The sequence below is a fragment of the Phascolarctos cinereus genome, unplaced genomic scaffold (assembly GCF_003287225.1).
Source record: "Phascolarctos cinereus isolate Bilbo 61053 unplaced genomic scaffold, phaCin_HiC Scaffold_726;HRSCAF=1367, whole genome shotgun sequence".
NCBI classification, from domain to species: domain Eukaryota; kingdom Metazoa; phylum Chordata; class Mammalia; order Diprotodontia; family Phascolarctidae; genus Phascolarctos; species Phascolarctos cinereus.
In genome coordinates, this window is record NW_027556098.1 from 166,621,768 (window position 1) to 166,643,919 (window position 22,152).

Consider the following 22,152-nt stretch of genomic DNA (forward strand, 5'->3'; position numbering starts at 1 on the left):
AGCTATCTATTCTGCTCTCAGGAAAGATTCCGAATCTCCCTTCACCATCGGCAGCCTCCCATTTTAACAGTGTGTCAGATTAATGTGTGGTCAATAGCACAATAAAGATGTCACACTATTTAAAGGGGAGTGGAGCCATGGTTTTAATCAACTTTGTAGAGATTCCATTGATTCCACCAATCCTACAAGTCCTTTGAATAGCTTCCAATTTGGTAATAAAATGCTTGGCAGAGCTATCAGACTTGTTCTGGGGTGAAAAATCTAAGTGGTAGGTTTTTCTTTTGCTCAAATGCAGATCCCAAGATTGAAGTAACATTTAGAAAAGCTCTGCCCGAGCTTTCTAACATAATTCTTAATTCATATGATTACATGCAACTTTCCTATATCTTTCTTAGTTATAAAAAGATAAACCACATTGAATATCTTTAACTCTCCCCACCCTTGTGAAACTGAAGTTTTTTTAGGCCAAAAGATTATTCAATATAAGCAAGGGTTCAAGGGAACTTTTGAGCTCTGGGAACAAAGCAACAAAGCAAGTCATTTACAATTTTTAATGTGTTAGTATTACAAATCTTTTCACAAGACAATGCTATTAATGGTAGGACAAATCTCATGAGAATGAGTCAGGCACACATAATTTATGAAATACCTTAGTAGCTCTAAAAAGCTACAAACAGAACTGTGTAAATTTTAAACAATCTTTAAAACTCAGCTAATTAAACAGAATGTAAATGAGAGCACCAGCACCTCTGCTACTCACCACTGTGAATTCGCAGGTGTTCCTTCAGATGGTGTTTATATTTGAAGGCCTTGCCACACTCTGTGCATTTGAACTTGCGATTACCTGCTCCTTGGGTCAGCATTTGATGCTAGGAAAGGAACGGAGGCAGATATCAGTAATATACAGGAGGAACAAAGACATTTTGGTAGAATAGAAAGGACACCTCTTTTTTAGACAGGCCAAAAGGTCTGTGTACACATTCATTTCTTTGCCCAGTCTTTCAGTATTGCCATAAAAGTTATAATGTTTGCAGTAAACTGAAACAAATAAAAAAAATGCTTTAGCACAAGTATTCAATATTTGCTTCAGAATTATTTTTGAACTCCCTTCTCCAAAATGTCTCTTTAAGTTGTCCTGAGATGAGAGGAAATCATTTATATAAATGTTTGTATTTCTTCACATTCACTACAAAATAAAAAACTTGGGAATTCCCTACTCTAGTGCACCAGAGACTGACAGGAGGGAAATGAACCATTTTCCTGAAAACTCTAAGTCATCTTGAAAATGTAAAACCACAATAATTATAATTTCTTTACAAGTTTGGAGTGCATCATCCTATGGCAATTTCAAATTTAAATAAGTAAAAACACTTGATCTTAAATGTGTCATCATTCAATAAACAATTAAACATCTTTTTCAGCATGCTAGTTTCAAATGTAAACTGTTTTTTTTTTCATCAAGGTGTTGCATATCAGACTTCATTCACTATAAAATGTAAGAGACAATATCCCAGGCGATAACTTCTTGAGCAGTTTTCACACAGACTATCAGCAATAATTTCAATTAGTTTTCATTTTTCATTTTTGTTCATTTTTACTTTTAGTTTTTGCACTAAGGAGTAGGGACAAATCCAGAAAAAGTTTGCTGGAAAGCCAAGTTAAAAGCAGTGAAGGTATAATCAAACACAGCTGACCTTTTTGAACAAGAGAGAAAAATGTTGTGACTGAATTCTTAAAAAAAAAAAGGATTCAGTCATCCACTCTGGATGCTCAAGGTAGGAGGTCAGCCTTTTTTTTTTGAGCACCAATGGCACAAAAGCCTTTGCAAAAAGACAGCCCAGAAACGGTATGACAACTGCTAGGGTGTGCTGAATCTTCTCACATTCCTAGTGAGACAGATGGTGTTACATGGGACACAGGGAGGTTTGTTCAAACAGCAGCAACCTTCAAAGATCAAGCAGAGCCCAGCCCGCCGAGCGCCATTGAGGGACCAGCGCTCATATGTTGCTGAGTTGCATAAACAAACAGCAACAGCTGCTTTGTCTCCCCCCACAGCCCTCAGAGGACTACTATAAACTTTAGTTGTGCCACTGTTAATATGATACAATCATTTTAATTTACTAATTGTAAATGCCATGAGCAAATGAGGGGACTTTTCAACACCAAAGCTACCATTCATAATGCGCCAACACAATCACACTTCTGCATGTGAAATTTAAGACAGTTATGATAGATAAATATCTAGGCAGTTTTTTCCTTAGCATTTTAGTGAAATTAAGCAAAGGAAAAATATGTGTTACCTAAGTGTAAACATGCAAACATTTTTCCATATTTGAACTTTGAAAAGCAGTTCGTATAACAAACCATATCAGATGCAGTTAGTATGATTTGCATCCCCTGTCCACTTAAATGGTAAAGTTCCAAATCGAAGGATGATCAGCATTACTTGGAGTCTGTTTCCCTAACCAGTTTTCCCTCCTTGTAAAAGATGAAGCCAACAAAATCAACCAAAATATAAAAATGGTTTTTTTATACATCAACATAAGAAAAACTACTAATGTGGTAAAAAGGCCTATACAGTGTGACTTCATCTATGCCAATCCATGTATTTGGACGTAAGGCACGCCATTTCCGTTTCCACTCTAACACTTCATACACTCAGTTTGCAGATATAATTCTCTTAGGATGCCAGAAATAGCAATTTTGCTAAAACGTTTAGAGAGCGCTGTAAAGCAGTTCCATTGAATCACTTTATGAATCTAAGCAAGCTGTAGTTACCTGTTCAAGCTATAGAGTTGTCTTTTTCTTTAAAGTGCCAAGGAAAAAATGAACCAAATGAGCCAGAGCAATCCTACTGTGCATACACACACATACATACTTATGTATATGTATGTATACCTATGCACACATGCATGTACACATATACATGTATACACATGAATTTTTAAAATACATACATATGTATATGCATGTATGTATATCTAGGAAGACTCATTTTTATTTACTTCAGTTATGCTAGGTATATGCATAGTTTAATCATATATATACATATGTGCATTTTTTATTTTCCTCAAAACATTCAATTTGATTTTATAAACTATCAGGAGCATGCAAAAATATCTACCTGATTGAAGATGTTATATAACAAATGAAAGAAACACACTCATCTTTTGCTATGACTTAGGAATCCCATATGAAAAAATTGCAAAGAAAAAGTAGGTGAAAAATGGAATTAAAATTGCTGAGATGTTTAATAATGTATAATTAAAATGCTACAGTTTCATTCACTTTTTGAGGAACATAAAAATGAAACTAAAGTCAAGTTAAAGTGCAAATAAAATTTCTAAATTAGAAATTAACACACTCATTCGATCGTGAACATAGGACTATTAAATCATATTAGAAGAGACCATCAAAAAATCATTTAGACCTCAATTAAAGCTATTACCATTAAAAGATCTGCATCTTCAAAATGCCATGAAAAATTAATAATGATTGCCAATCAAAGCAATATCGTTTCTCTAAGGGGTTATTATAGACAGAAATCACTTAAAACCAACCCCCCACCTGATCTGTCCCCGGCTTGTGCGTCACCATATGCCGCTCGAGCTGGGTGCGGTAGGCAAACGTGTAGCTACAAAGAGGGCAAGAAAAGTTCTCCTCGTTCTTCTCATGGCGGTACTTGATGTGCTCCTTCAGTGATGTCAAGCGCTTGTAGCCCCGGTCGCAGTAGGGGCAGGTCAGCAGTTGGGCAAAAGCATCTGGAGTTCCAGGTGGCAGGTCTGTAGCCGAGAGACAGGAGAGGGAGAAGCAGGCCAAAAGGTCAGTAAATCAATGGCAGCTAATGGGCTTATTGCCCGGGATGGTATGACAGGAATCACTGCAATCTGCTACACCAGAGTGCCATCATTTCAGACTGGCCTCAGCACACACCAGTTCCCTCACACACCCAGGACAAACTTGTCTGAATCATTTCACACTGTGCTAGAAAATTAATTAATGACTTGAGCTTTTGGGGGGAGATGTAAATAGCTGAAAAATGAAATTTTCTTCAGGTGATTAGTAATTTGTATTTAATCTTGAACCACGTAAAGTTATGGCCATGACTGTATGAGGAACCTTTGCAATTGCTTGACAAAAGTGTTAGGGTGATGGAGGCCAGCACTTCTAAATTTCTTCTTCAGAAGTAAAGTCTCCCCCAAAGATAAGGATATTCTTGGATATTTCTCTCTTAGAAATAAGCTTTGATTGTTCCTGTTCTTCACTGGATGTACAGAATGACACAAATTTGCTGACAAAAAAAATCACAATACACTAAAATTACAGTTCCAATCTTTGCTCATGAAATTCCATGCTTCTGCAGCTGTTCCTCAAATTTTAAGGTAAACACCCAGGCATGTAGTACATTTGTAATTGCAACAGCTGCAAGGGGTCAATATAGTGGCTAAAAATGAATTACAGTCTCACCATTTTCTTCTTGCCCATTGGCCTCTGGAGTGCCAAGGCGAGACAGTTCCTCAGGCGCTTCTGGGTAAATAATGGCTGTGTCACTGCGCTGTAGGTACTCCGCGATGCTAACTGCATGGCCATCCCCTTCATCCAGTTTCCTTTTGGCAAAATATTCCTCAAAGTCCGACGTGCAATTTGCATTCTTAACTGAAATCATAAAAGAAAAAGAAATGGTTTTTCAGGGTTTTCTCCCAGAGAGCATGAGCCAGTTTATGTCACTATTTTCACGAAATGCTGATTCACAATGGAACTACAAATATATGGTTTATTTGCAAGAAGTGAACCAGATGACCAATTATTGATTGAACACTGCCCTGTTCTGGGCCACATCAAGGGCTAGATACAAAAAGTAAATGGTATTTTTCTTTAAAATAAATGATGACATCGTCTTTATTTCTTCCTGGAAAATTCATCTCTGGGTAATTTACAAAGGGAAAATACATTATTTCAAAAATGTTACTCAGTAAAATTTTACAAATAGAACCACATGTTTCCAGATCTCGACTGCTAGGAAATACAAGCCCAAAGCTACTTTTATAGTTTTCTATAAGTTTTCTTTCTTTTTTAAAAAGGTATATCTAATTTTTTATTGCCTACCAAACATAACATGTTCCTAACCACAAAGACATCCTGTTTCTAAAAATATGCTTTTATTTCTCCCGTCCTCTGAATATCACATACAGGAATGAGTGCAAAGCCTAAGATGTAGAGAGATAGGAATGTGTTTTTAAAAAATGCATGACTGTTGACAAATTATAGGAAAGAGTATTCATGGTCCTTAAAAATTATACTTGTTAATCTCAATATTTTAACTCTGCCTGAAAATTATATCCGGTTAAGCCTATTATTTGTAGGAAGGGAATAAAAATTAGCAGAAAGAAGTAAGAAGAGTTGAAGTGTGATTTCCCAATGATGGGGACTTACAAACGTGTGACTTTCGCTCTAAAATGAATGAAAGTTATAAAACAGTTTTAGTGACTGGTACAAGATTTTGTACATTTAAAATTCCTAAACATGTTTTTGAAATAAGTTGTGACTTTAATGTAAAAATCAATTGTTTATGAGAGAGGGAGAAAGAGAAAGAGAGAGGGAGAGAGAGAGAGAGAGAGGGAGAGAGAGAGAGAGAGAGGGAGAGAGAGAGAGAGAGAGAGAGAGAGAGAGAGAGAGAGAGAGAGAGAGAGAGAGAAAGAAAGAGAGAGAGAGAGACAGAGAGAGAAACTCTTAATGTTATGCTTGAGACTCTTAATGTTATGCTTTAACTGTGCTTATAAGGTCACTTCTGGTGGAGGAATTGAGGAATGAATGGTGAAATGAATGAATAAATTTTCAAAATTTCTCAAAAATGTTAGCGCCCTGAACCATGCCTCTCTCCCTCATCTCCTCCAAGCTTCTTTTCCATAAAAATAAAAAGTGATTTAAAAAGTAATCTGCTTGGCTTTCTAAATAAGAATTTTGCATAGGCCAAGGAATTATATTTTCTGTTTTCATCATCAACTAATAATGAGTATATCTATGAGAGTGTTTTAAAGTGAAATCTTTAAATGTGACCTGGAACAATGGACAAGTGCATGGGCTAAAATAAAAAGAAAACACACAGACTGGAATGTACCTTATATGTTGAACTGAAGGTACTGGCAACCTTTAATACTACTAGTCTCAAACTTTTTTCTCTGTCTTTGCAAGTTTTGTGGGAAGATAACCAAATCTGTGCATTAACAGAAAGGTCAACCCTACTCAAATATCCTATATTTTTCTCAAGGATGGAGACACCATGTGCAGTGATGGAACCAGCTTTTAGAAGTTGTCTTGGAACTTTGTTTCAAACCTATTTTTTAAAACAGCAATTTAGTAGAAAAATAAACTAACAGTGAGGATTTGTTACCCACTGGCATACTCATGATATTGTGGACACTTTCCCAAGGGTATAAATTGGTGGTGGTTGTGATGATGACATTTAACTTGCATCACAGTAAGTGGAGCCTGAAGAAACTTAACTTTCACAAAGAGGTCATCAAAATGACTGTGATGGTGAAGGGTATTATCATTCTTGATGGCTTGGGTGGCATCTACACTAACCATCCTACTTTTATCCTGATATTCTAGTAATGATCTGAATTATTTGGCTACAGCTGCATTGTGCAGCCTGATTTTTTTATTTGCATATGAATGTCTTCACTGAAAAATGGAATCAAATGCAAATGGGTGTTTCAATTGTATTTATATTTATATCCTTTTGGCTTGTGTGGCAGAAAAATACTAGATGTTTCTGGATAGACATAGCTCTTATCCAGTTTTCTTCTAGCACTATATCTGGTTGATTTGAGAGGCAAATCATTTATGAAGTGACATATAGTTATTTCTGGTAGACTTCTGCGTAAGATGCTAAGGAGACTTTTTGAAGTGCTGCTTAAGGTTTTAAATGGTTTTGCAAAGAAAAAGGGTGCTTCATCTGTTCCACACATCAATCAATCAATAAGCATTTGTTGTGGCTCTATCTCATGTGCCCAATATTGTGCTAGACTCTGTGAGAGAAGTATAACAGCTTGTGTAAGACACTCTGCCAATGAGGAGCTTACAGTCTAGCTGGAAAGGAGAACTAAACTACCATTCATGAAACCATCAAGCACCATTTAAGTAGGGAGCTACTTAAGATGGATTGTAACTTCAGGAAAAGTCCAGAGAAGGGAAAAGTCAGGGAAGGTAGAAGCCAACAAGGAAGGTCACATGAAAGAGGAGGAATTGAATGTTTCTGAATCGCAGAATTTGAACCGCTAGGATTTTGCTTCATGTGGGATAATTGCAGCGCTGGAGGGATGATGTTTTGATCACTTGAGTGGAATTGAGTTGAGCTTTCTAGGGCTCATAGGTTCAGAAATGTGAAGCTAGAAGGGGACTTAGAGGTCATTAAGTCCAACCTCCTCATTTCACAAATGAAGAAACTGAGGCCCAGAACAGTTGTGAGTTGCCCAAGGTCAGGAGCCAGGAAATTAGGTTTCCTGACTTCAAATTCAAAATTCTTTCCACTGCAGTACACAAATTTTATGGATGAGATTTTAATTTACTACATTGCTGGAAAGGAATACTAATAAGAATAATAACAATAATGATATTTTTGTGGCTCTTTACAACTCTCATCTCATTAAGTAGAATTAACATTCTTTTTTTTTTTAATAGATGAGGAAACAAGTTCAGAAAGGTAAAATAATTTACTCAAAGTCACACAGTTACTAAGCGGTCATAGCAGCATTTGAATCTAGGCCTTTTATTGCCAAATCTAGTGTTTTTTTCCAACCATACCATGGTGTCTCTGTGAGAAATTCTCTCAAAGGTAACTATATTTTCTGTATGGCTCTGTCTTCAGGTCTTGGTATGATTGGTCAGAAAATAGGACTCATGTCAATCACAAAACTTGTTGGTAAGGATATCTACTTGCAAGCATTTATTTTATGTTTATAGATGGGTCAAAACACAGGAACTCACACCAAACACTGAATTTTCTATGGTTGTATTCCCTATAATAGGCACATGGATAGGGTAAAAAATTCATTGGAGAGTTTTAAAATTAATCCAGTATATTATGGAAGTATAAAAACAACTTCATTTTTTATTTTCATTTAATTCTTTTAATTCTTAGGTCTCTATTCAAGGATTGCCATGATATGCTGAAAACAGATATTTTAATTGTATTTATGAGCAAACAGTAACTAAAACTAACACACAAGAAATCCTGGTGATTTCTCCTAACTTCTCTTGAGGGTTTTTCATTTGGCCCTAAACATTTACCCTAAAAATCTAAATCTTTCTTAAGTTGAAGTAAAATTTTGCTAATCTAAAAGAGCCTGATATTAAAAATATTCTCATCTCCATATGCACTTGACAATACTTAGGTGTAACTTCACTCCTGAGTATACTACAAGTCTAGGTATAGAAACTTCTGTTTCTTTCTAAATTTGTTGTTCATCCATGCTGATTTTGCTAGTTAGTACCAACTATAACAACACAAATTGGTCTTCATGTCCATACATATGGAATGCTTTCTTAAATTGCAAATGAGCTTTAATCAGTACTGAAACATAATACTAAAAGAATCTAATAATTTTTCTTTCTTTTTCTGTGTCTTACTCCTCTTTTCTTTCTCCCAGTGAACAAGATTGAATTTGGGAAGGAAGAGGATGGAGGTGGGGGGCAAGATAGCTGTCTTCAGATATGTGAAGAGCTTCTACATGTAAAAGAAATTGTATTTGTTCTGTCTGGCCATAGAAGGCAGAACTAGATACAATGGTAAAAAGCTGCAAAGAGGAAAATTTGAAATTAATCTCAGGAAAAACAACTCAAAAATTTGAGCTATACCAAAGCGGGATAGACTTTTTCTTGAGGTTCTCCTTTGATTTATTCAAATGAAACCTGGATCACCATTTGTTGGGTATATTGGAGAAAGAGTTCTTTTTCAGATTGGGATGGACTACACGATGGCCTTAGAGATTCTGTCCGACTCTGAGACTCTGTGAATTAACTATGTTACACAGTTAACTCTCACCTCATTTTTTTTGTTTCTTTTGCCATTTTTTTCTTCCTTTAGTAGACATGTATACACCTCTAGACTCCTACAAAACTCCTACCATTTTTGGTTTGGTAGTTTTAATTCTTAACAAAGATTAAAGCATAAATTTTATGAACATAATATATGTTCATAAAAAGGAAAAGGGATGAATAATTCTAGTAAAGAGAAAATTTTGCAAGGCTAAAGGCAACTAAAGCATTTAGGAAGATGAGAAGGTATGTTGAGCAATTGTTATTTTGCCACCATTTTGAAATGACAGTGGTGACACAAAATGCTAATACCTATATCTTTTTTCCTTCCTTCCTTCCTCCCTCCTCCCTCTCATCTTTCTTTCTCTCTCTCTCTTTCTTTCCTCATGTGAAACCTGAAATATCAGAAGAATTAAAACAAATTTCTCCTCTCTTTCCTTTGAATATGCTGCTGTGTAAATATTTTGCTCATGGCAGGCATTGCATGCATTCTTGTTGAGGCAACAATGAATCAATCTAATTAACATTATTTTTTCATTTTTTTAAAGAAAATGTCTATTAAAATGCAAGGTGAGTAGCCTATAGAAGTGCCAAGTTATATTTTAAATCTAGTCACTGATGTTTATTTTGCATGTCTCAAATGCACATATTCAGCATTTTGTTGAAACATAGAGGTGCTTTTGAAGAGTTTGAGAACTTACTCAAAGCTGAATTAATTATCTAACAGAACTTAGCCTGTGGTCTTTAAGTTAAGCACACAGTGGATACCAGATGTAGAGGATGATAACAGTGGGGGAAGATAATAAGAGAAAAGTTTCTTTAGATTTCACTTCTCTAGTGGCATTAAAAACTTCATTACCTAGTTATATGTCAAATATCAAAACTCCAGATTGGCATAATGTCGTGGATGTAGCCATATAACCAAGAAAGAAGACAGTTGTCAAAAGCAACAGGAAATGTTTCCTTTCTCTTCTTGGGAGTGAGTGCAGTGTCTTGGCAGAGTTCTCCACCCCTGCTCTGACATGGCTTGCCCCTGTGTTTGGATGCCAATGGGAGTACCCCTTAAGCAAGAGAAACTCTCAGGAAAGAGAGTTTAAGAATGAATTGGGGGATGGGACATTGGTACAGCTTCCTGCTGTTCCAGAATATAATCGGCCTTGCAAGGTACTACCCACAGGGGCAAGAACTGCTTTAAAGTTAGGTGTTAGTTTTCAGGTTCGTGATATTCAGTTTTTAAGGACTAAATTTTGGATTATCTAACTGCTATGTATATGTGCAATTTCTTTGATCCCTCTCCCCTTTCCCCTGCAAAATTACTTATGTTAGATTTCTCCAAGCAGGATCAAAAGTTGACCATGTGTTTAAGTCCTAAACTAAGTGTTTAGTACAAGTTCCAGGATTTAAATACTCCTGAAAAGTCTCTCAGCACATAGACGAGATCATTTGTTAATTATTTTTTCCGAAAGGGTGTCTACGAGGTAGGAAGTTGTCCACCAAATTTTGCTCATTTTGCTTCTGAATGCCATAGATAAAGTCACAAATATCGGTGATTTATGAGCTCAATCATGTCCTTTTACCTGCTCAATAAAAAAAACCTCAGCAACGTGGTATAGTGGGAAAATCCCTGGACTGGTTTGCATTGCTTCTAATCTTGGCTCTTCTACAAACTAGTCTTCTGACCTTGAACAAGTAACTTCGCTTGTCAAGATCTTAATTTCATATCTCTCTGGAGTCCTTCCGAAGTCTAAAATTCTATAATTTCAAAGGATAAAATTCCAAATAAGTCTGACCAGACTTTCATGGATTGATTTTCAGTTAAAAATTCAAAGCAACAATTCTAATAGGGAAAAAAGGCATTAAGGAAAATAATTTTGGAGTTGTCTTAAAACCACACACAACAACAAAAGGAGACATTCAAGAAGCTTAGGAGACCAGTTACTTTTTTTGTGGGAACTCCTACTGTGAGGTGAAGATAGCTGCTCCTAATCGCAAACAAAGCTAATAAAACCACAACCTTCATTAGCCAGGAAGTGACAGGCCCTCCTTGGTGCACACTGATTACAGCTTGAAAACGACTATTCTTCTAACCTGCCAAGTTTTACTTCTGTTTTTCTCTCTCTAGAACATATCTTTTTCTTAAATTTTTAAGCACATTTACTCATCAAATAATGAAAATTATTTTTTAAAAAATTGTTATGTATATGTTATATTTGATTGATGACTTTCTTTCCCCTACCCCTTTCTCTTTACTAACTCTTCCCACCCCCATCTCTCCCCTTACAATCCCAACAACATAACGAAGCAATAGATGCTATATACAAGATGAAAATGACATGCTGGCTTGATTAATTAGTCAACTCCTGCTTTGTTAAATATTTTGGTCTTATTAGAATTATCTTGCACTCCAATATAACTGAACAGTAAGCTATGCCCTAAATTCATGCATAGAAGTAACATATTAAAGCTTTAACTTGCAACATTCCTGTTGCTTATATAAGAAAGGAAATTAATTTTAAAATGTTTAATGTTATCCTTATCTAGGAGCAATAAAAGTAAGAACAAATTATTAAATTAAGAGCATAACAAAGGTGTAAAAAATATTTCCCTACCTTAAAAATAGCTTTTCTTTATAGTTGATGATTGAATGTACTTATTTACTCTTGATTAAATAGAAATAATGTTTTCCTGTTACTAACAATCTCAAATGACCAGAGGTGATCTATCATTCTTCGCTTTTTCTTTCCAAGTAGAGAGCAGGAATATGGTGAGGACAGTTACAGGACTCAGACAAGTACTATTCTCAATAAAAGGCAGGTCTTTACTCAGGATTAAATAAACAGAAGGCAGGCCAGAAGGAATTCTGGTAGCCTGATAGAATGGAAAGCTCTAGGTCAGTGGATCCACGAGGGGGAGATTGCTTTGTGCTTTCCCTATTAGCCCTTTTCACTCATACTTGGCTTCAGTTATAGACATTTCAAAATTAAGAAATACACAATTTACATTTTATGTGATGAAATAGGATGTAGTCTTCTCTCACTACTTCTGATTCTCCCTCGTAATTCATAGCTTTTGGTGTCTATTTCACTCATTTGACTCTCAGCAACCATATCCTGTAATGAACTTTTAGTTGTTTTTATATGTATATCTTTTCTTTCTAATTAGATTGTTGGTTAGCTCCTTATGAACAAGGATTATATCTTATACTTCTGTTATCCCCTAACAGTGCCTTACATATAACACTTAACAAATATTTGAATATTTGATTTCCTTGACTAAAAACTTATTATAGAGCTCCCTTACCACCTCCCAACCCCAGGTCTCCAATTCTTTCCTGATCCAGATATGATTTGAATTCATTTTCATTATTTGTTGTTGTGTTTTTGCTAGGCAATGGGGTTAAGTGACTTGCCCATCCAGCTAGTAAATGTCAAGGGTCTGAGGCTGAATTCAGGTCCTCCTGACTCCTGGGCCGGTGCTCTCTCCATTGCGCCACCTAGCTGCCCCCTTTTTTGAATTTATTTTCAAAGAAGGTTCAGTATAGTGCTTTATAATTTCAAATTAATCAAATGTAACACCACATATTAATCTCCTCGTCTAAATTCTTAGGGAAAGGAGAAAGTATAACAAAAATTCTTCCAAGTGCCCATCCCTGTCAATTTAACAAACATTAATTAAGGACCTACTTTGTTGGAGGTACTGTAGTTGATGCTCTGAATAGCAATATGAAAAACAGCCTACTAGTTCCCGCTTAAGGAGCTCAAGATCTAACAGAGTGTGCATGAGATGTACCCAAATAAGTATGACGCAAAGTAGAATATGGTAAAGAAAAAGGAAAGGTCCAGACACTGTGCTCTACGAAAATTTGAAAAAGGAGGTATCATTTTCAAATGCATGTGTATGATGGGGGGAAGGAATATTGGCATAAGGCTTCATATTGTAGTCACGCCTTGTAGTTTATTACAAATTTTAGTTCACTATTCAAAGCCTTTGAATATTCCATTTAAATATTGAGTTTGTTTTGGTCTAGGTATGTGCTTTCATCATCACAGGGAACTCCTTGTGTGGAAAATTCTGTTTTCCATGACAACCTTTCTCTAATTTACAAGTTCTAGAGAGTTAAGTGGGGGCACGAACTGAGAGGTCAAGTGACTGTGCCCGATCACGTAGCTAGAGTATCGGGGCAGGACTTGAACCCATATTTTCCTGACCCAAAGATTAAACTTCTATCTACTATGACATGCTGCCTGTGTTTAAAGACTAGCTTTTCTGATTTTTGCATCAAATTTCAAATCCATTTGGTAACATATCACAAATTATCTTTCTAATAAGTGATTAATTAAAAACTGATGATGACGATGATGATGAACTTAGGTCAAGGGAGTAGAAAGCTTGATCTATTATTGGTCAGAGGATTTAGAAACAAAAGGAATCTTAGAGATCAAAGTCCCTTCATTTCAGAGTTGAAGAAACTGAGTCTGAGAGGTTTAAGCCCAACGTCACGCCTCTGGTAAAGCACAGGCAGAATTCAGACTCCAATGCTCTTTTCAGTCCACCAGAGTAGTTTAGTCTTCTCAAATCACTGTTTACTTGGCCCTTGTTTGTAGCCCTGAAGTTGGCTGTGAAGATGATCATTTATTTCTGACACTTTTCTGTCTGTTCTGCCTCCCTTAGTTGTCTCATCAGATTGTTAATTTCCCCAGGACAAAGAGAATTATCTTTTGTTTCTGTTTTGTCTCTTCCCCCAAACCCAGTTCAGTGTTGTGTAGATACTGAGTAAATGCTTCTGACTAGGAGTCTTGAATACAAGCTCCTTATTGGCTGTCCCCAGTTCTATATATGAAGAGAACTAATTTCTGTTTCACATAGGGCTGAAGAACATGACTCAGGATGATATTCAGGAATTGAATGCTGTGAAAATCTTTGCCAGTTGCTATGGGACACACATACACACATATATAAATGTATGCATATGTGCTATATATGTGTAATATGCACACATATATAATGTGAAGGTGTGTTATATATGTGTATGTACAATACACACACAATGTACCTCCTTCACATTTACCACGTTGACGCACATGGAAGGCTGCAGACAGAAGAGATGGAACGTAAGCTTAAATTACTTTGAGCCTTGGTTTTTGGTTCTCAAGTTCAATAATAGAGTAACATGAAGAAATACGTTCTACTGCTGGATCATTCTGTGTTCTAGAATGTCAAGGCAGGAGATTTCCAAGAATCTAATTCAAAATTTACCAGTTATTTTTAATTTGATGAGTCTGATAAGCTCAGTACTCCTGATTTTCAATAGAAGAAATTAATTTGGGCACAGAGAGATAGAACTAAGTACTTCATAAAAATGCATTTTATTTTACAATGAATAAAAAGTGCTTAGAAGGTAATTGTAGCATGTTTAATAATTATATCTAATGATATGTATTTTTGCACTAAGATGGTCCATCTTCCTATCTTTGTATGTAAAGTAAGAACTGTGCACTGCATTGACCTTGCCCAGTCTCCAGATTCAGGATACTTTTTTCTAGGAACAGATGAGGGTACCCATGGTTATTTATAGCCTTTGTAACAAGAATAGTAGATTATCTGAGGAAAACATCACTTTCACACATTCAGGAGAAAATACCAGGGACCTATGCTGACTTCTATATAGAAATACTAAGTCTGTGTTATGCCTGGTGTTTAGGCTCTTTCAATGCTAGTTTCCTTACTCACTGTTCATTTCTTCATTCAACCAATCTTGCCGGCCTATCAAGGGCATGGTACTATGCAAATTATTATGAGGCAATAAAAGAAGTCACAGACAGTTATTGCCTTTTAAAAGGCCTGTCTGTCTGGAAAGATAAGACTGAAACACATGAAATAATAACATAACAAATACAAGAAAGTGAATGATTAGGGTCCAGATGAGTGGTACTGGAAAACAGATGGCATAGGAGTTCCAAAAAAAGGCAGAAATCATTATCATCAAGGGAGAAGCTTCACAGAGGAGGTAAGACTTGAGTTGGTCTTTCCCCTGCACCTTCCGCCACAGTGTCCATTCCATTTGACTTCTCTATAACTTTTCATATTGTTCACCATACCCTCCTCCTAGATACTTTCTCCTCCTTGGTCTTTGTGACTGTTCTCTTTTGGTTCTCCTGTTACTTGTCTTCTAAATCTGCTTTGTAGGTTCATCATTGGCAAAGCATTATGGTCCCCTAATGCTCTATACTAGGCTCTCTTTTCTTTCCTCTCTACATACTCACTTAATGGTCTCATAATTTCTCAAGGATTCAATTGTTATCTCTGCTTAGATGACTTTCAGTTCTATATATCTCTTCCTAATCTCTCTTCTGAACTCTAGTCTTCCTCTTAAATGCTCCGCAGGAATCTCAAACTCAGAATATTTTATTTCTTCCTTACCTCACCCTCCCTCCAAATTCACTCCCCCCCCTTTTGGCTATTGAAGATACCATCTTTTCAGTTGCTCAGGTTCATATTATTAGAGTCAACCTTGACTTGCCCTTCACCTCTACACCCCAGGAAGGTGGGGTGAGGGAGGGTGCCCTTATCCCAGCAGTTACTGTGCCTTTATTGTACTTCCACATCTGCTGCATCTGTTATAATAGTCTCCTAATTGGTCTTCCTTCTCAATCACATCTTCTTATAGCTGTCAAGTTAATATTCCTAAGACACAGGTATGACTGTGTCACTTTCCTGCTCAAATAGCTCCAGTGATTCCCTACTACATCTAATTTAAAATACAAACTCTTCAGTTTGGACCTAAGTCTTCCCCATTTTCCTTTCTAGATAGTCATTATTGGTCCCTTTCACACTCTTTACATTTCCAACTCAGTCCTCATTCTCTCATTCCCCACACCTGTGTCTTTGAATAGAAAAGCATGGTGCTTGAAGGGCACTCCCTTTTTCCCTGTACCTCTTAGAACCCCTAGCTTCATTCAAGCCCCAGTTTAGATGCTATTGCCTGTTAGAACCTGTCATGCTCCTTCCTTAAATTATCTTATATTGACCCATACATGTATGTGGTTGGAATATCCCTGAAGAATACAGACAGGCTCCTTGAAGGTAGGGACTGTTTCGTTTGCATCTTTGCATGTTTAGTACCTACCATCATATTTGAAATTTGAATTGGAGTGGTTATGGGGGAAGGAAAGGGGAGTTAAGCTGGATAACATGAATGAAAGTTCAAGAGGAGTGTTATCTGTGGGAAACAGTGAGGAGACTTGTCTGACAGGAAAGAAAAGTTCTTGGTAATAAGTAGTTTAGAGAAACTAACGTGAAGATAGCTTTAAGTTCCAGGTTGAAGAATTTGGATTTTTTTCTCCCTTTTGGGCAGTGGGTATTCACTGAAGAGTTTTGTGAGGGATATTATAATAATAAAATTAATGTTTTAGGAGGATATGATGATTGCCTGGAAGGAGGACATAATAGAAAGATAAGAGTTAAATATTAGTAGCATTAAAGATGAATATGACTGAGTTGTTTCCAACCAAACTTGCACGTAAATCAAAATAGTACTAATATATGTCTAATGTGAAAAAAGTGAAAGAAAAGTCCAAATGTTGATCTTGAAATCTTGCGTCAATTATTGCTAACTAGCGTCAGGTTGCCCTAATTGCAGTTTCAAGACTTTGAGTGGTAAACACCCTTTGAAAGCTTAATATACAAATATAAGCGGGGCATCGAGAGCAGTATGATAGAAAGAACATTGGACTGGATGTCAGATATCAGGAACTCTAGTTCAGGCTCTTCTGTTCATTAATTATGTGACTTTGTACAAGCCAGTAAAGATCTGGGACTCAGTTTCTTTGTCTAATGGGGAAGGGGATTGATTTGACTGCTAATGTTCTTCTGAGCTTTGACATGCTATGATTTTATTAAGTCCAAATCTTTCCATTGTTTATTTTTTCCTATGCACTTTAGAAGACATAATAAGTGAGTTCAAAGACACTGGTAAGGAAATTTAGGTTTATTATAAAATCTTTTTTTTTTTTTTGGTGAGGCAATTGGAATTAAGTGACTTGCCCAGGATCACACAGCTAGTAAGTGTCAAGTGTTTGCTCTGAGGCCAGATTTGAACTCAGGTCCTTCTGACTTCAGGGCTGGTGCTGTATCCACTGCACCACCTAGCTGCCCCCTAAAATCTAAAATCTTAAGAGATTCCTTCCCTGTTCCTATGAAGCTAAGCTGTTTTCCTGGAAGTGAAGAATTGTCTCTTTGACACTTGGTATATATAAAAATTAAGATTCAGGAGAATATAAACCATACTTTTAATATGCTAGGGCAAAGGAAAGACAGGTCTAGAATTTAAGAATTGCAAGATAATTCCAGAGGTCAGTCTGTATACTACTTTAAAATTTACATACATATCTCACCGCTGCCTCTAATTAGTATTTTACTTAACTCTTTTTGATCATTTTTGACTAATCCTGTGATTCCATTGGTACAGGAAATTACCATTGAGGAAATTCCTTCTGCCAGTGCCCATCAGCACCTACTCTGCAGTTTATAGCCTTAGATATTTGCCTGGTGCACTAAGAGGTTATATGACTTACCCAGAATCGCACAGCCAGTAGCTGTCAGAAGCAGAACTTGAAGCCAGGTCTTCCTGACTCCAGGACCAACTCTCTATCCATGATGCCACACTATTTCTCCCCAATGAAATTATGGGATGGTGGGAAGAATAAGAGTTAGCAAACTGGTTTCTATTCCTGGCTCTGCCACTATGTTTCTGTGTGACCCTGGACACAGGGTATTCAAACTGTTCACAAAAATCTGTAGGGAAAAAAATTCTTATAGCCTCATTTAATAATTCCTTCTAATGTATAACAGCTTTTATTATTAGGAAGTTACTTAACCCAGTGAATTTTACCTCTTCTATTTTCTCTTATTCTGTTTTCAGTGGAATAAAATGGAGTTGGTTGCTATCAATCAATTAATCAATCAATAAATATTTATTGATCACCTTTTATGTATAAATCGATGTTTTTGGTACTGGGCAGAAGATACATAGAATCATAAGATTTTAAGAAATTTACAACACAAATAGGGAAATAAAATATTAAAAATAATAAAACAGAGTATGATAAGTGCTAAATGATCAGTGCAGACAGTATATAATATAGGATTCCAGAAGAAGGAGAGATCATTAGCATCTACTCTCAGGGCTCACCACACAACAAGCACTTAAATGCTTTTCATTTAGTTATTCCTTCATTAGACCTGGGATCATAGTAGGCAATATAGGCAAACCCTTAAGGTGCAATATATGTAGAAGAATACAACAAAGAATACTTCTGCACGTTATTTTTTACAAACACACATAGTTTTAATGCTAGAAAATTCTAATCTCCATAGCATGTCATAGAATAATCAATTTGTAGCTGGAAAGGACCTCAGAGATAAGTTAGTCCAGTTTTTTTTTTTTTACTGTGGAGAAGGAGGAAAGTGAGTCACACAGATTGCAAGTGGTAGAGCCCAGATTCAAACCTAGATCTTACTATGAATCCAGCATTCTTTTCACTGCATCTCTGTAGGCATTTTGTGCTAAATCAAGTCATGTGTGTTTTAATGAAGGCTCAAAGCTTCCAGTGGACCTGAACATACAAGATACATAACTTTCAAATGCAAGGTAGAGTTATAAACTGTAAACCCTCTCCAAGGTTATCAGTGATGTCCTCATTGCAAAAACCAATGGACTTAACTGAATTCTCCTTTCTCTTTGACCCTTCTGCAGCATCTGTAAGTTTTAGCAATTCCCTTAGTCTTAAAATTCTCCACTCTATTGACTTCCATGACACTATATTATCCAAGTGTCTTCCAACCTTCTTTGTCTTTTTTGTTGCTGTTGGCTCTTTTTTCTCCAACCAAGTATTCTCTAAGGTTCTATCATCAGTCCTCTGTTCTTCCGTCTTTCCCTTCTTTGTCTCAGAGATCTTATCCTTTCTCATTTGCTTGAAATATCTCTTCTATGAAAATGGCTTCAAAATTTATATTTCTAACCCTCAACTGCTTCTTCATCTCCACGTCCACATTTCAAACTGTCTGATGGAAATTTCCATGTGTATGCCTCACTGTTACCTCAACGTGGAATATGAGTTGTTGTGACAATGGTGTATCCTAAGATTCTGATGAACTTTAGATAGATATTCATATGAGATTCTAGGAAGGCAGCATCACACAGCAGATATAGAGCCAGCCTTGGAGTCAGGCTGATCAGGGTTAATATTCAGCTTCTAAAAGTGACTTTGGGAAAGTTACTTACACTCTCAGTGACATAGGGAGATAAAACTTGGTGATGATCTGCATTTGTAGAGGGAGGGTCCTCACCAGAAATTCCCTGAAATGACAGGTCCTGGTCTCAAACCAACCAAACAACAAACTAGATACTGGAGTCTTCTAAAACCAATCATCTTTATAAATAAAGTGTATCTCTACTGATGTTCCTTTTAGTGAAGTCATTGTAGAGCAATTGTTTGTCACATAGTGACATTTATTATATTTTACATAGAGTGATTATATTAGCTGAGTCTATTCATTATTCTAATTAAGGGAAAATTAATGGCATAGTTTAATTTTTCATTATTTCCTCTACTTTGATAATAAGGAAACTAGTAAATAGATTTCTCATATTATTCATAAAATTATGGTAGATAAGTCAAAGGTTAAATTTTATGTGTATCATCATAAGAGAAGTATAGATGAAATCTTGATTGTTTGTATTTATAATGTTCTAAAAAGTAACTGCACAGTAAACTTTATTAATTCTATAGTGAGCCAAGCATACTTTGATGAACCTTGTTCAGAAAGATTATTTGATAATAGTCATTAAAATCCAATTTAGAATGGTATGTAATATTGTTTGAAACACATAGGGGCTAGTATAGTAGAATGTAGATAAATGTCCTAAGTCACAAACTCATCTTGGGGATATTTTTATATTTTGTGCTTGTTAGCTCTTTGGAAAGAATATGAAATTTGCACAACTTTCCCAAGACTCCATTTTAGTATAGTAAAATAAAACAAAAAGCTACTCTTTTACTGCATTTCCTCATTTCATTAGATGAAAAATAGTGAAGAGATAGCAGCTTTCATTTACCTATAGTTTTCTTTACCCATCAAAAAAAAATTTCTATTTTATATGTATTTTATATTTATATATTTATATAAATATACATTTAAAAGAAAAAATTATGGAAAAAGGCATAGAATGATGAAATTAAAAGAAAATACAAGTGAGATAATGTTTTTATGTTTTTTTTTCTGGGAAGACAACTTCAGGACACTTTCCAATAAAATATAATATAGTATATTTTCTCTCTATTTTATGTGAATTGGAGTGGGTTGATGAATTAGATACTATTCAAATTTTTGAAGTCTTTATGAAGTTTTTAATTAATGGCTAGCAAAAGTTGGCTAAATCTATGCTCTGATACTGTCTTTTTACAAAATTTTTGCAAAATGCAAACTCTTCAATCTAATATACAAAGTCTTATGCAACTCTTTTCCACCCCACCTTTCTAGGCTTATTTCACGCTTATCCTCTTCATATATTCTTTGTTTCAGCCAAACTGACCTACCAGTTATTCTCCACACTCAATCTTTCATCTCTAGTCACCATACATTTGCATAGGAAGCCTCCCGTGTATAAATGTTTTCTTTCTGCTTTCCCCTCTTGAAATCCTTACCTCCATTCAAGGTTCAGCTCAGGTACTGCCTTCTCTGGGAAGCTTTGCCTACTCTCAATGGGAGAAAGTGTGGGTGAGAGAAAAGAGCGATGGATTTGAAGTCAGAGAACTTTATTTCAAATTCTGATTGTGCTACTAATACTTTTGGCCAAGTGACAACGTCTCTGGGCCTCAGTTTTCTCAGCTGTAAAATGGTGGAGTTGGACTGGTTGACCTCAAATGTCTATGAATTCTAACCCTACACTCCATCCTCAAATCACTTTCTATTGATCTGTGTTTTATCTATTGTTCATATCCCCTCCCTAGTAGAATATGCACTTCTTGAGAGTGGGAGCCAGAGAGCCCTGCACATTTTAGGTGTTTAATGAATGTTTGTTGAATTGAATCAAATTGAATTCTTGGTTTAGGGAGGCAAAAAAGGGATGTGTTACTGGAGATATCCATCGCATGAAGTACCAAAATACAGTCTTAAAATTTTTACGTAAATATTCAGAAATAGGAGAGTTGCAAAGATGCAACTGCAGTTATCATGCAATTAAGTTATGATAATAAAAAAGAATAGAAGTGTTTCCTTTTCTTCATTCATCACTAATCTCACATGGCAGAAGACAAAGATGCTTCAATGGTAGACTCATGGCTTACCTGTACCATTATTAACAGTGGTCTGGATTGTGGCTTCTGGCCCCATAGTGTCATATTCTTCCTTCATTTCTTCTGTGGAAAAAGAAAAAGAAAAAAGAAATTCATCTTTAGCAGTTGTACATTATAGAAGGGCTTACAAAACACATGCCAACTGTAAGAACAAGGAAGATTCTTTTAAAGGAAACAGAGAAAAGGCTTATTGTAGACCACTAAACAATAGCTTTGTTTGGGCAATTGAATGAATCCAATTGCACTAGCTGGACAAGAACTTATTTACTTTAAACATTACTGCAAGCTTTGAAGAACAGTAGTACTTATTTGGGGGGAAATGAAAGGATTTTTTTTTCCTGATAGCAGCTCCAGTTGACAAACAGGGGAAAAAGATACCGTAATTTTTTTTTTCAATAAGCAGGCAGTTAAAACTAAGGTATTTGTATTTATGAGAAAAAGAGGCAGGCAATCTGAAATAGTGATAAGTATGGATATCTGATGCCACATATGTATTTCTCCCTTTATTGTTTTTTTTAGGAGGGGAGGCAGTTTACCAGAAGGGATGATCTAATCAGATATAGATTTGGTTTAAGTATTTTATTTTAAAAATCATCCGTGAAGCTGATTTGTAGAATGATCACTCTAGAGGTACTAGACACATGACCTGTTTTCATATTTTCCTTTAAAATTCCCAAAACTGAATTTCCTTCATTCCTTTGCACACTAACTCCTTAAATAGAATTTCTTCGATATTCTCAAATGTTCACCAACAGGC

The 22,152-nt window shown here is 35.9% G+C and overlaps 1 protein-coding gene across 3 annotated transcripts in view; it reads right to left on the bottom strand.

Moving 5' to 3' along the window:
- The window catches only part of ZEB2 (zinc finger E-box binding homeobox 2), a 140,764-nt gene that overhangs the window by 16,100 nt on the left and 102,512 nt on the right, over nucleotides 1-22,152 (bottom strand). For all 3 annotated transcript variants that reach the window (XM_020984736.2, XM_020984737.2, XM_078146837.1), the window contains 4 exons: nucleotides 21,387-21,458; nucleotides 4,468-4,656; nucleotides 3,568-3,782; nucleotides 761-869 (listed from right to left, as the gene is read on the bottom strand). In XM_020984736.2, the coding sequence (XP_020840395.1) occupies nucleotides 761-869; nucleotides 3,568-3,782; nucleotides 4,468-4,656; nucleotides 21,387-21,458 (585 nt within the window). The remainder of the gene's footprint in view (nucleotides 1-760; nucleotides 870-3,567; nucleotides 3,783-4,467; nucleotides 4,657-21,386; nucleotides 21,459-22,152) is intronic.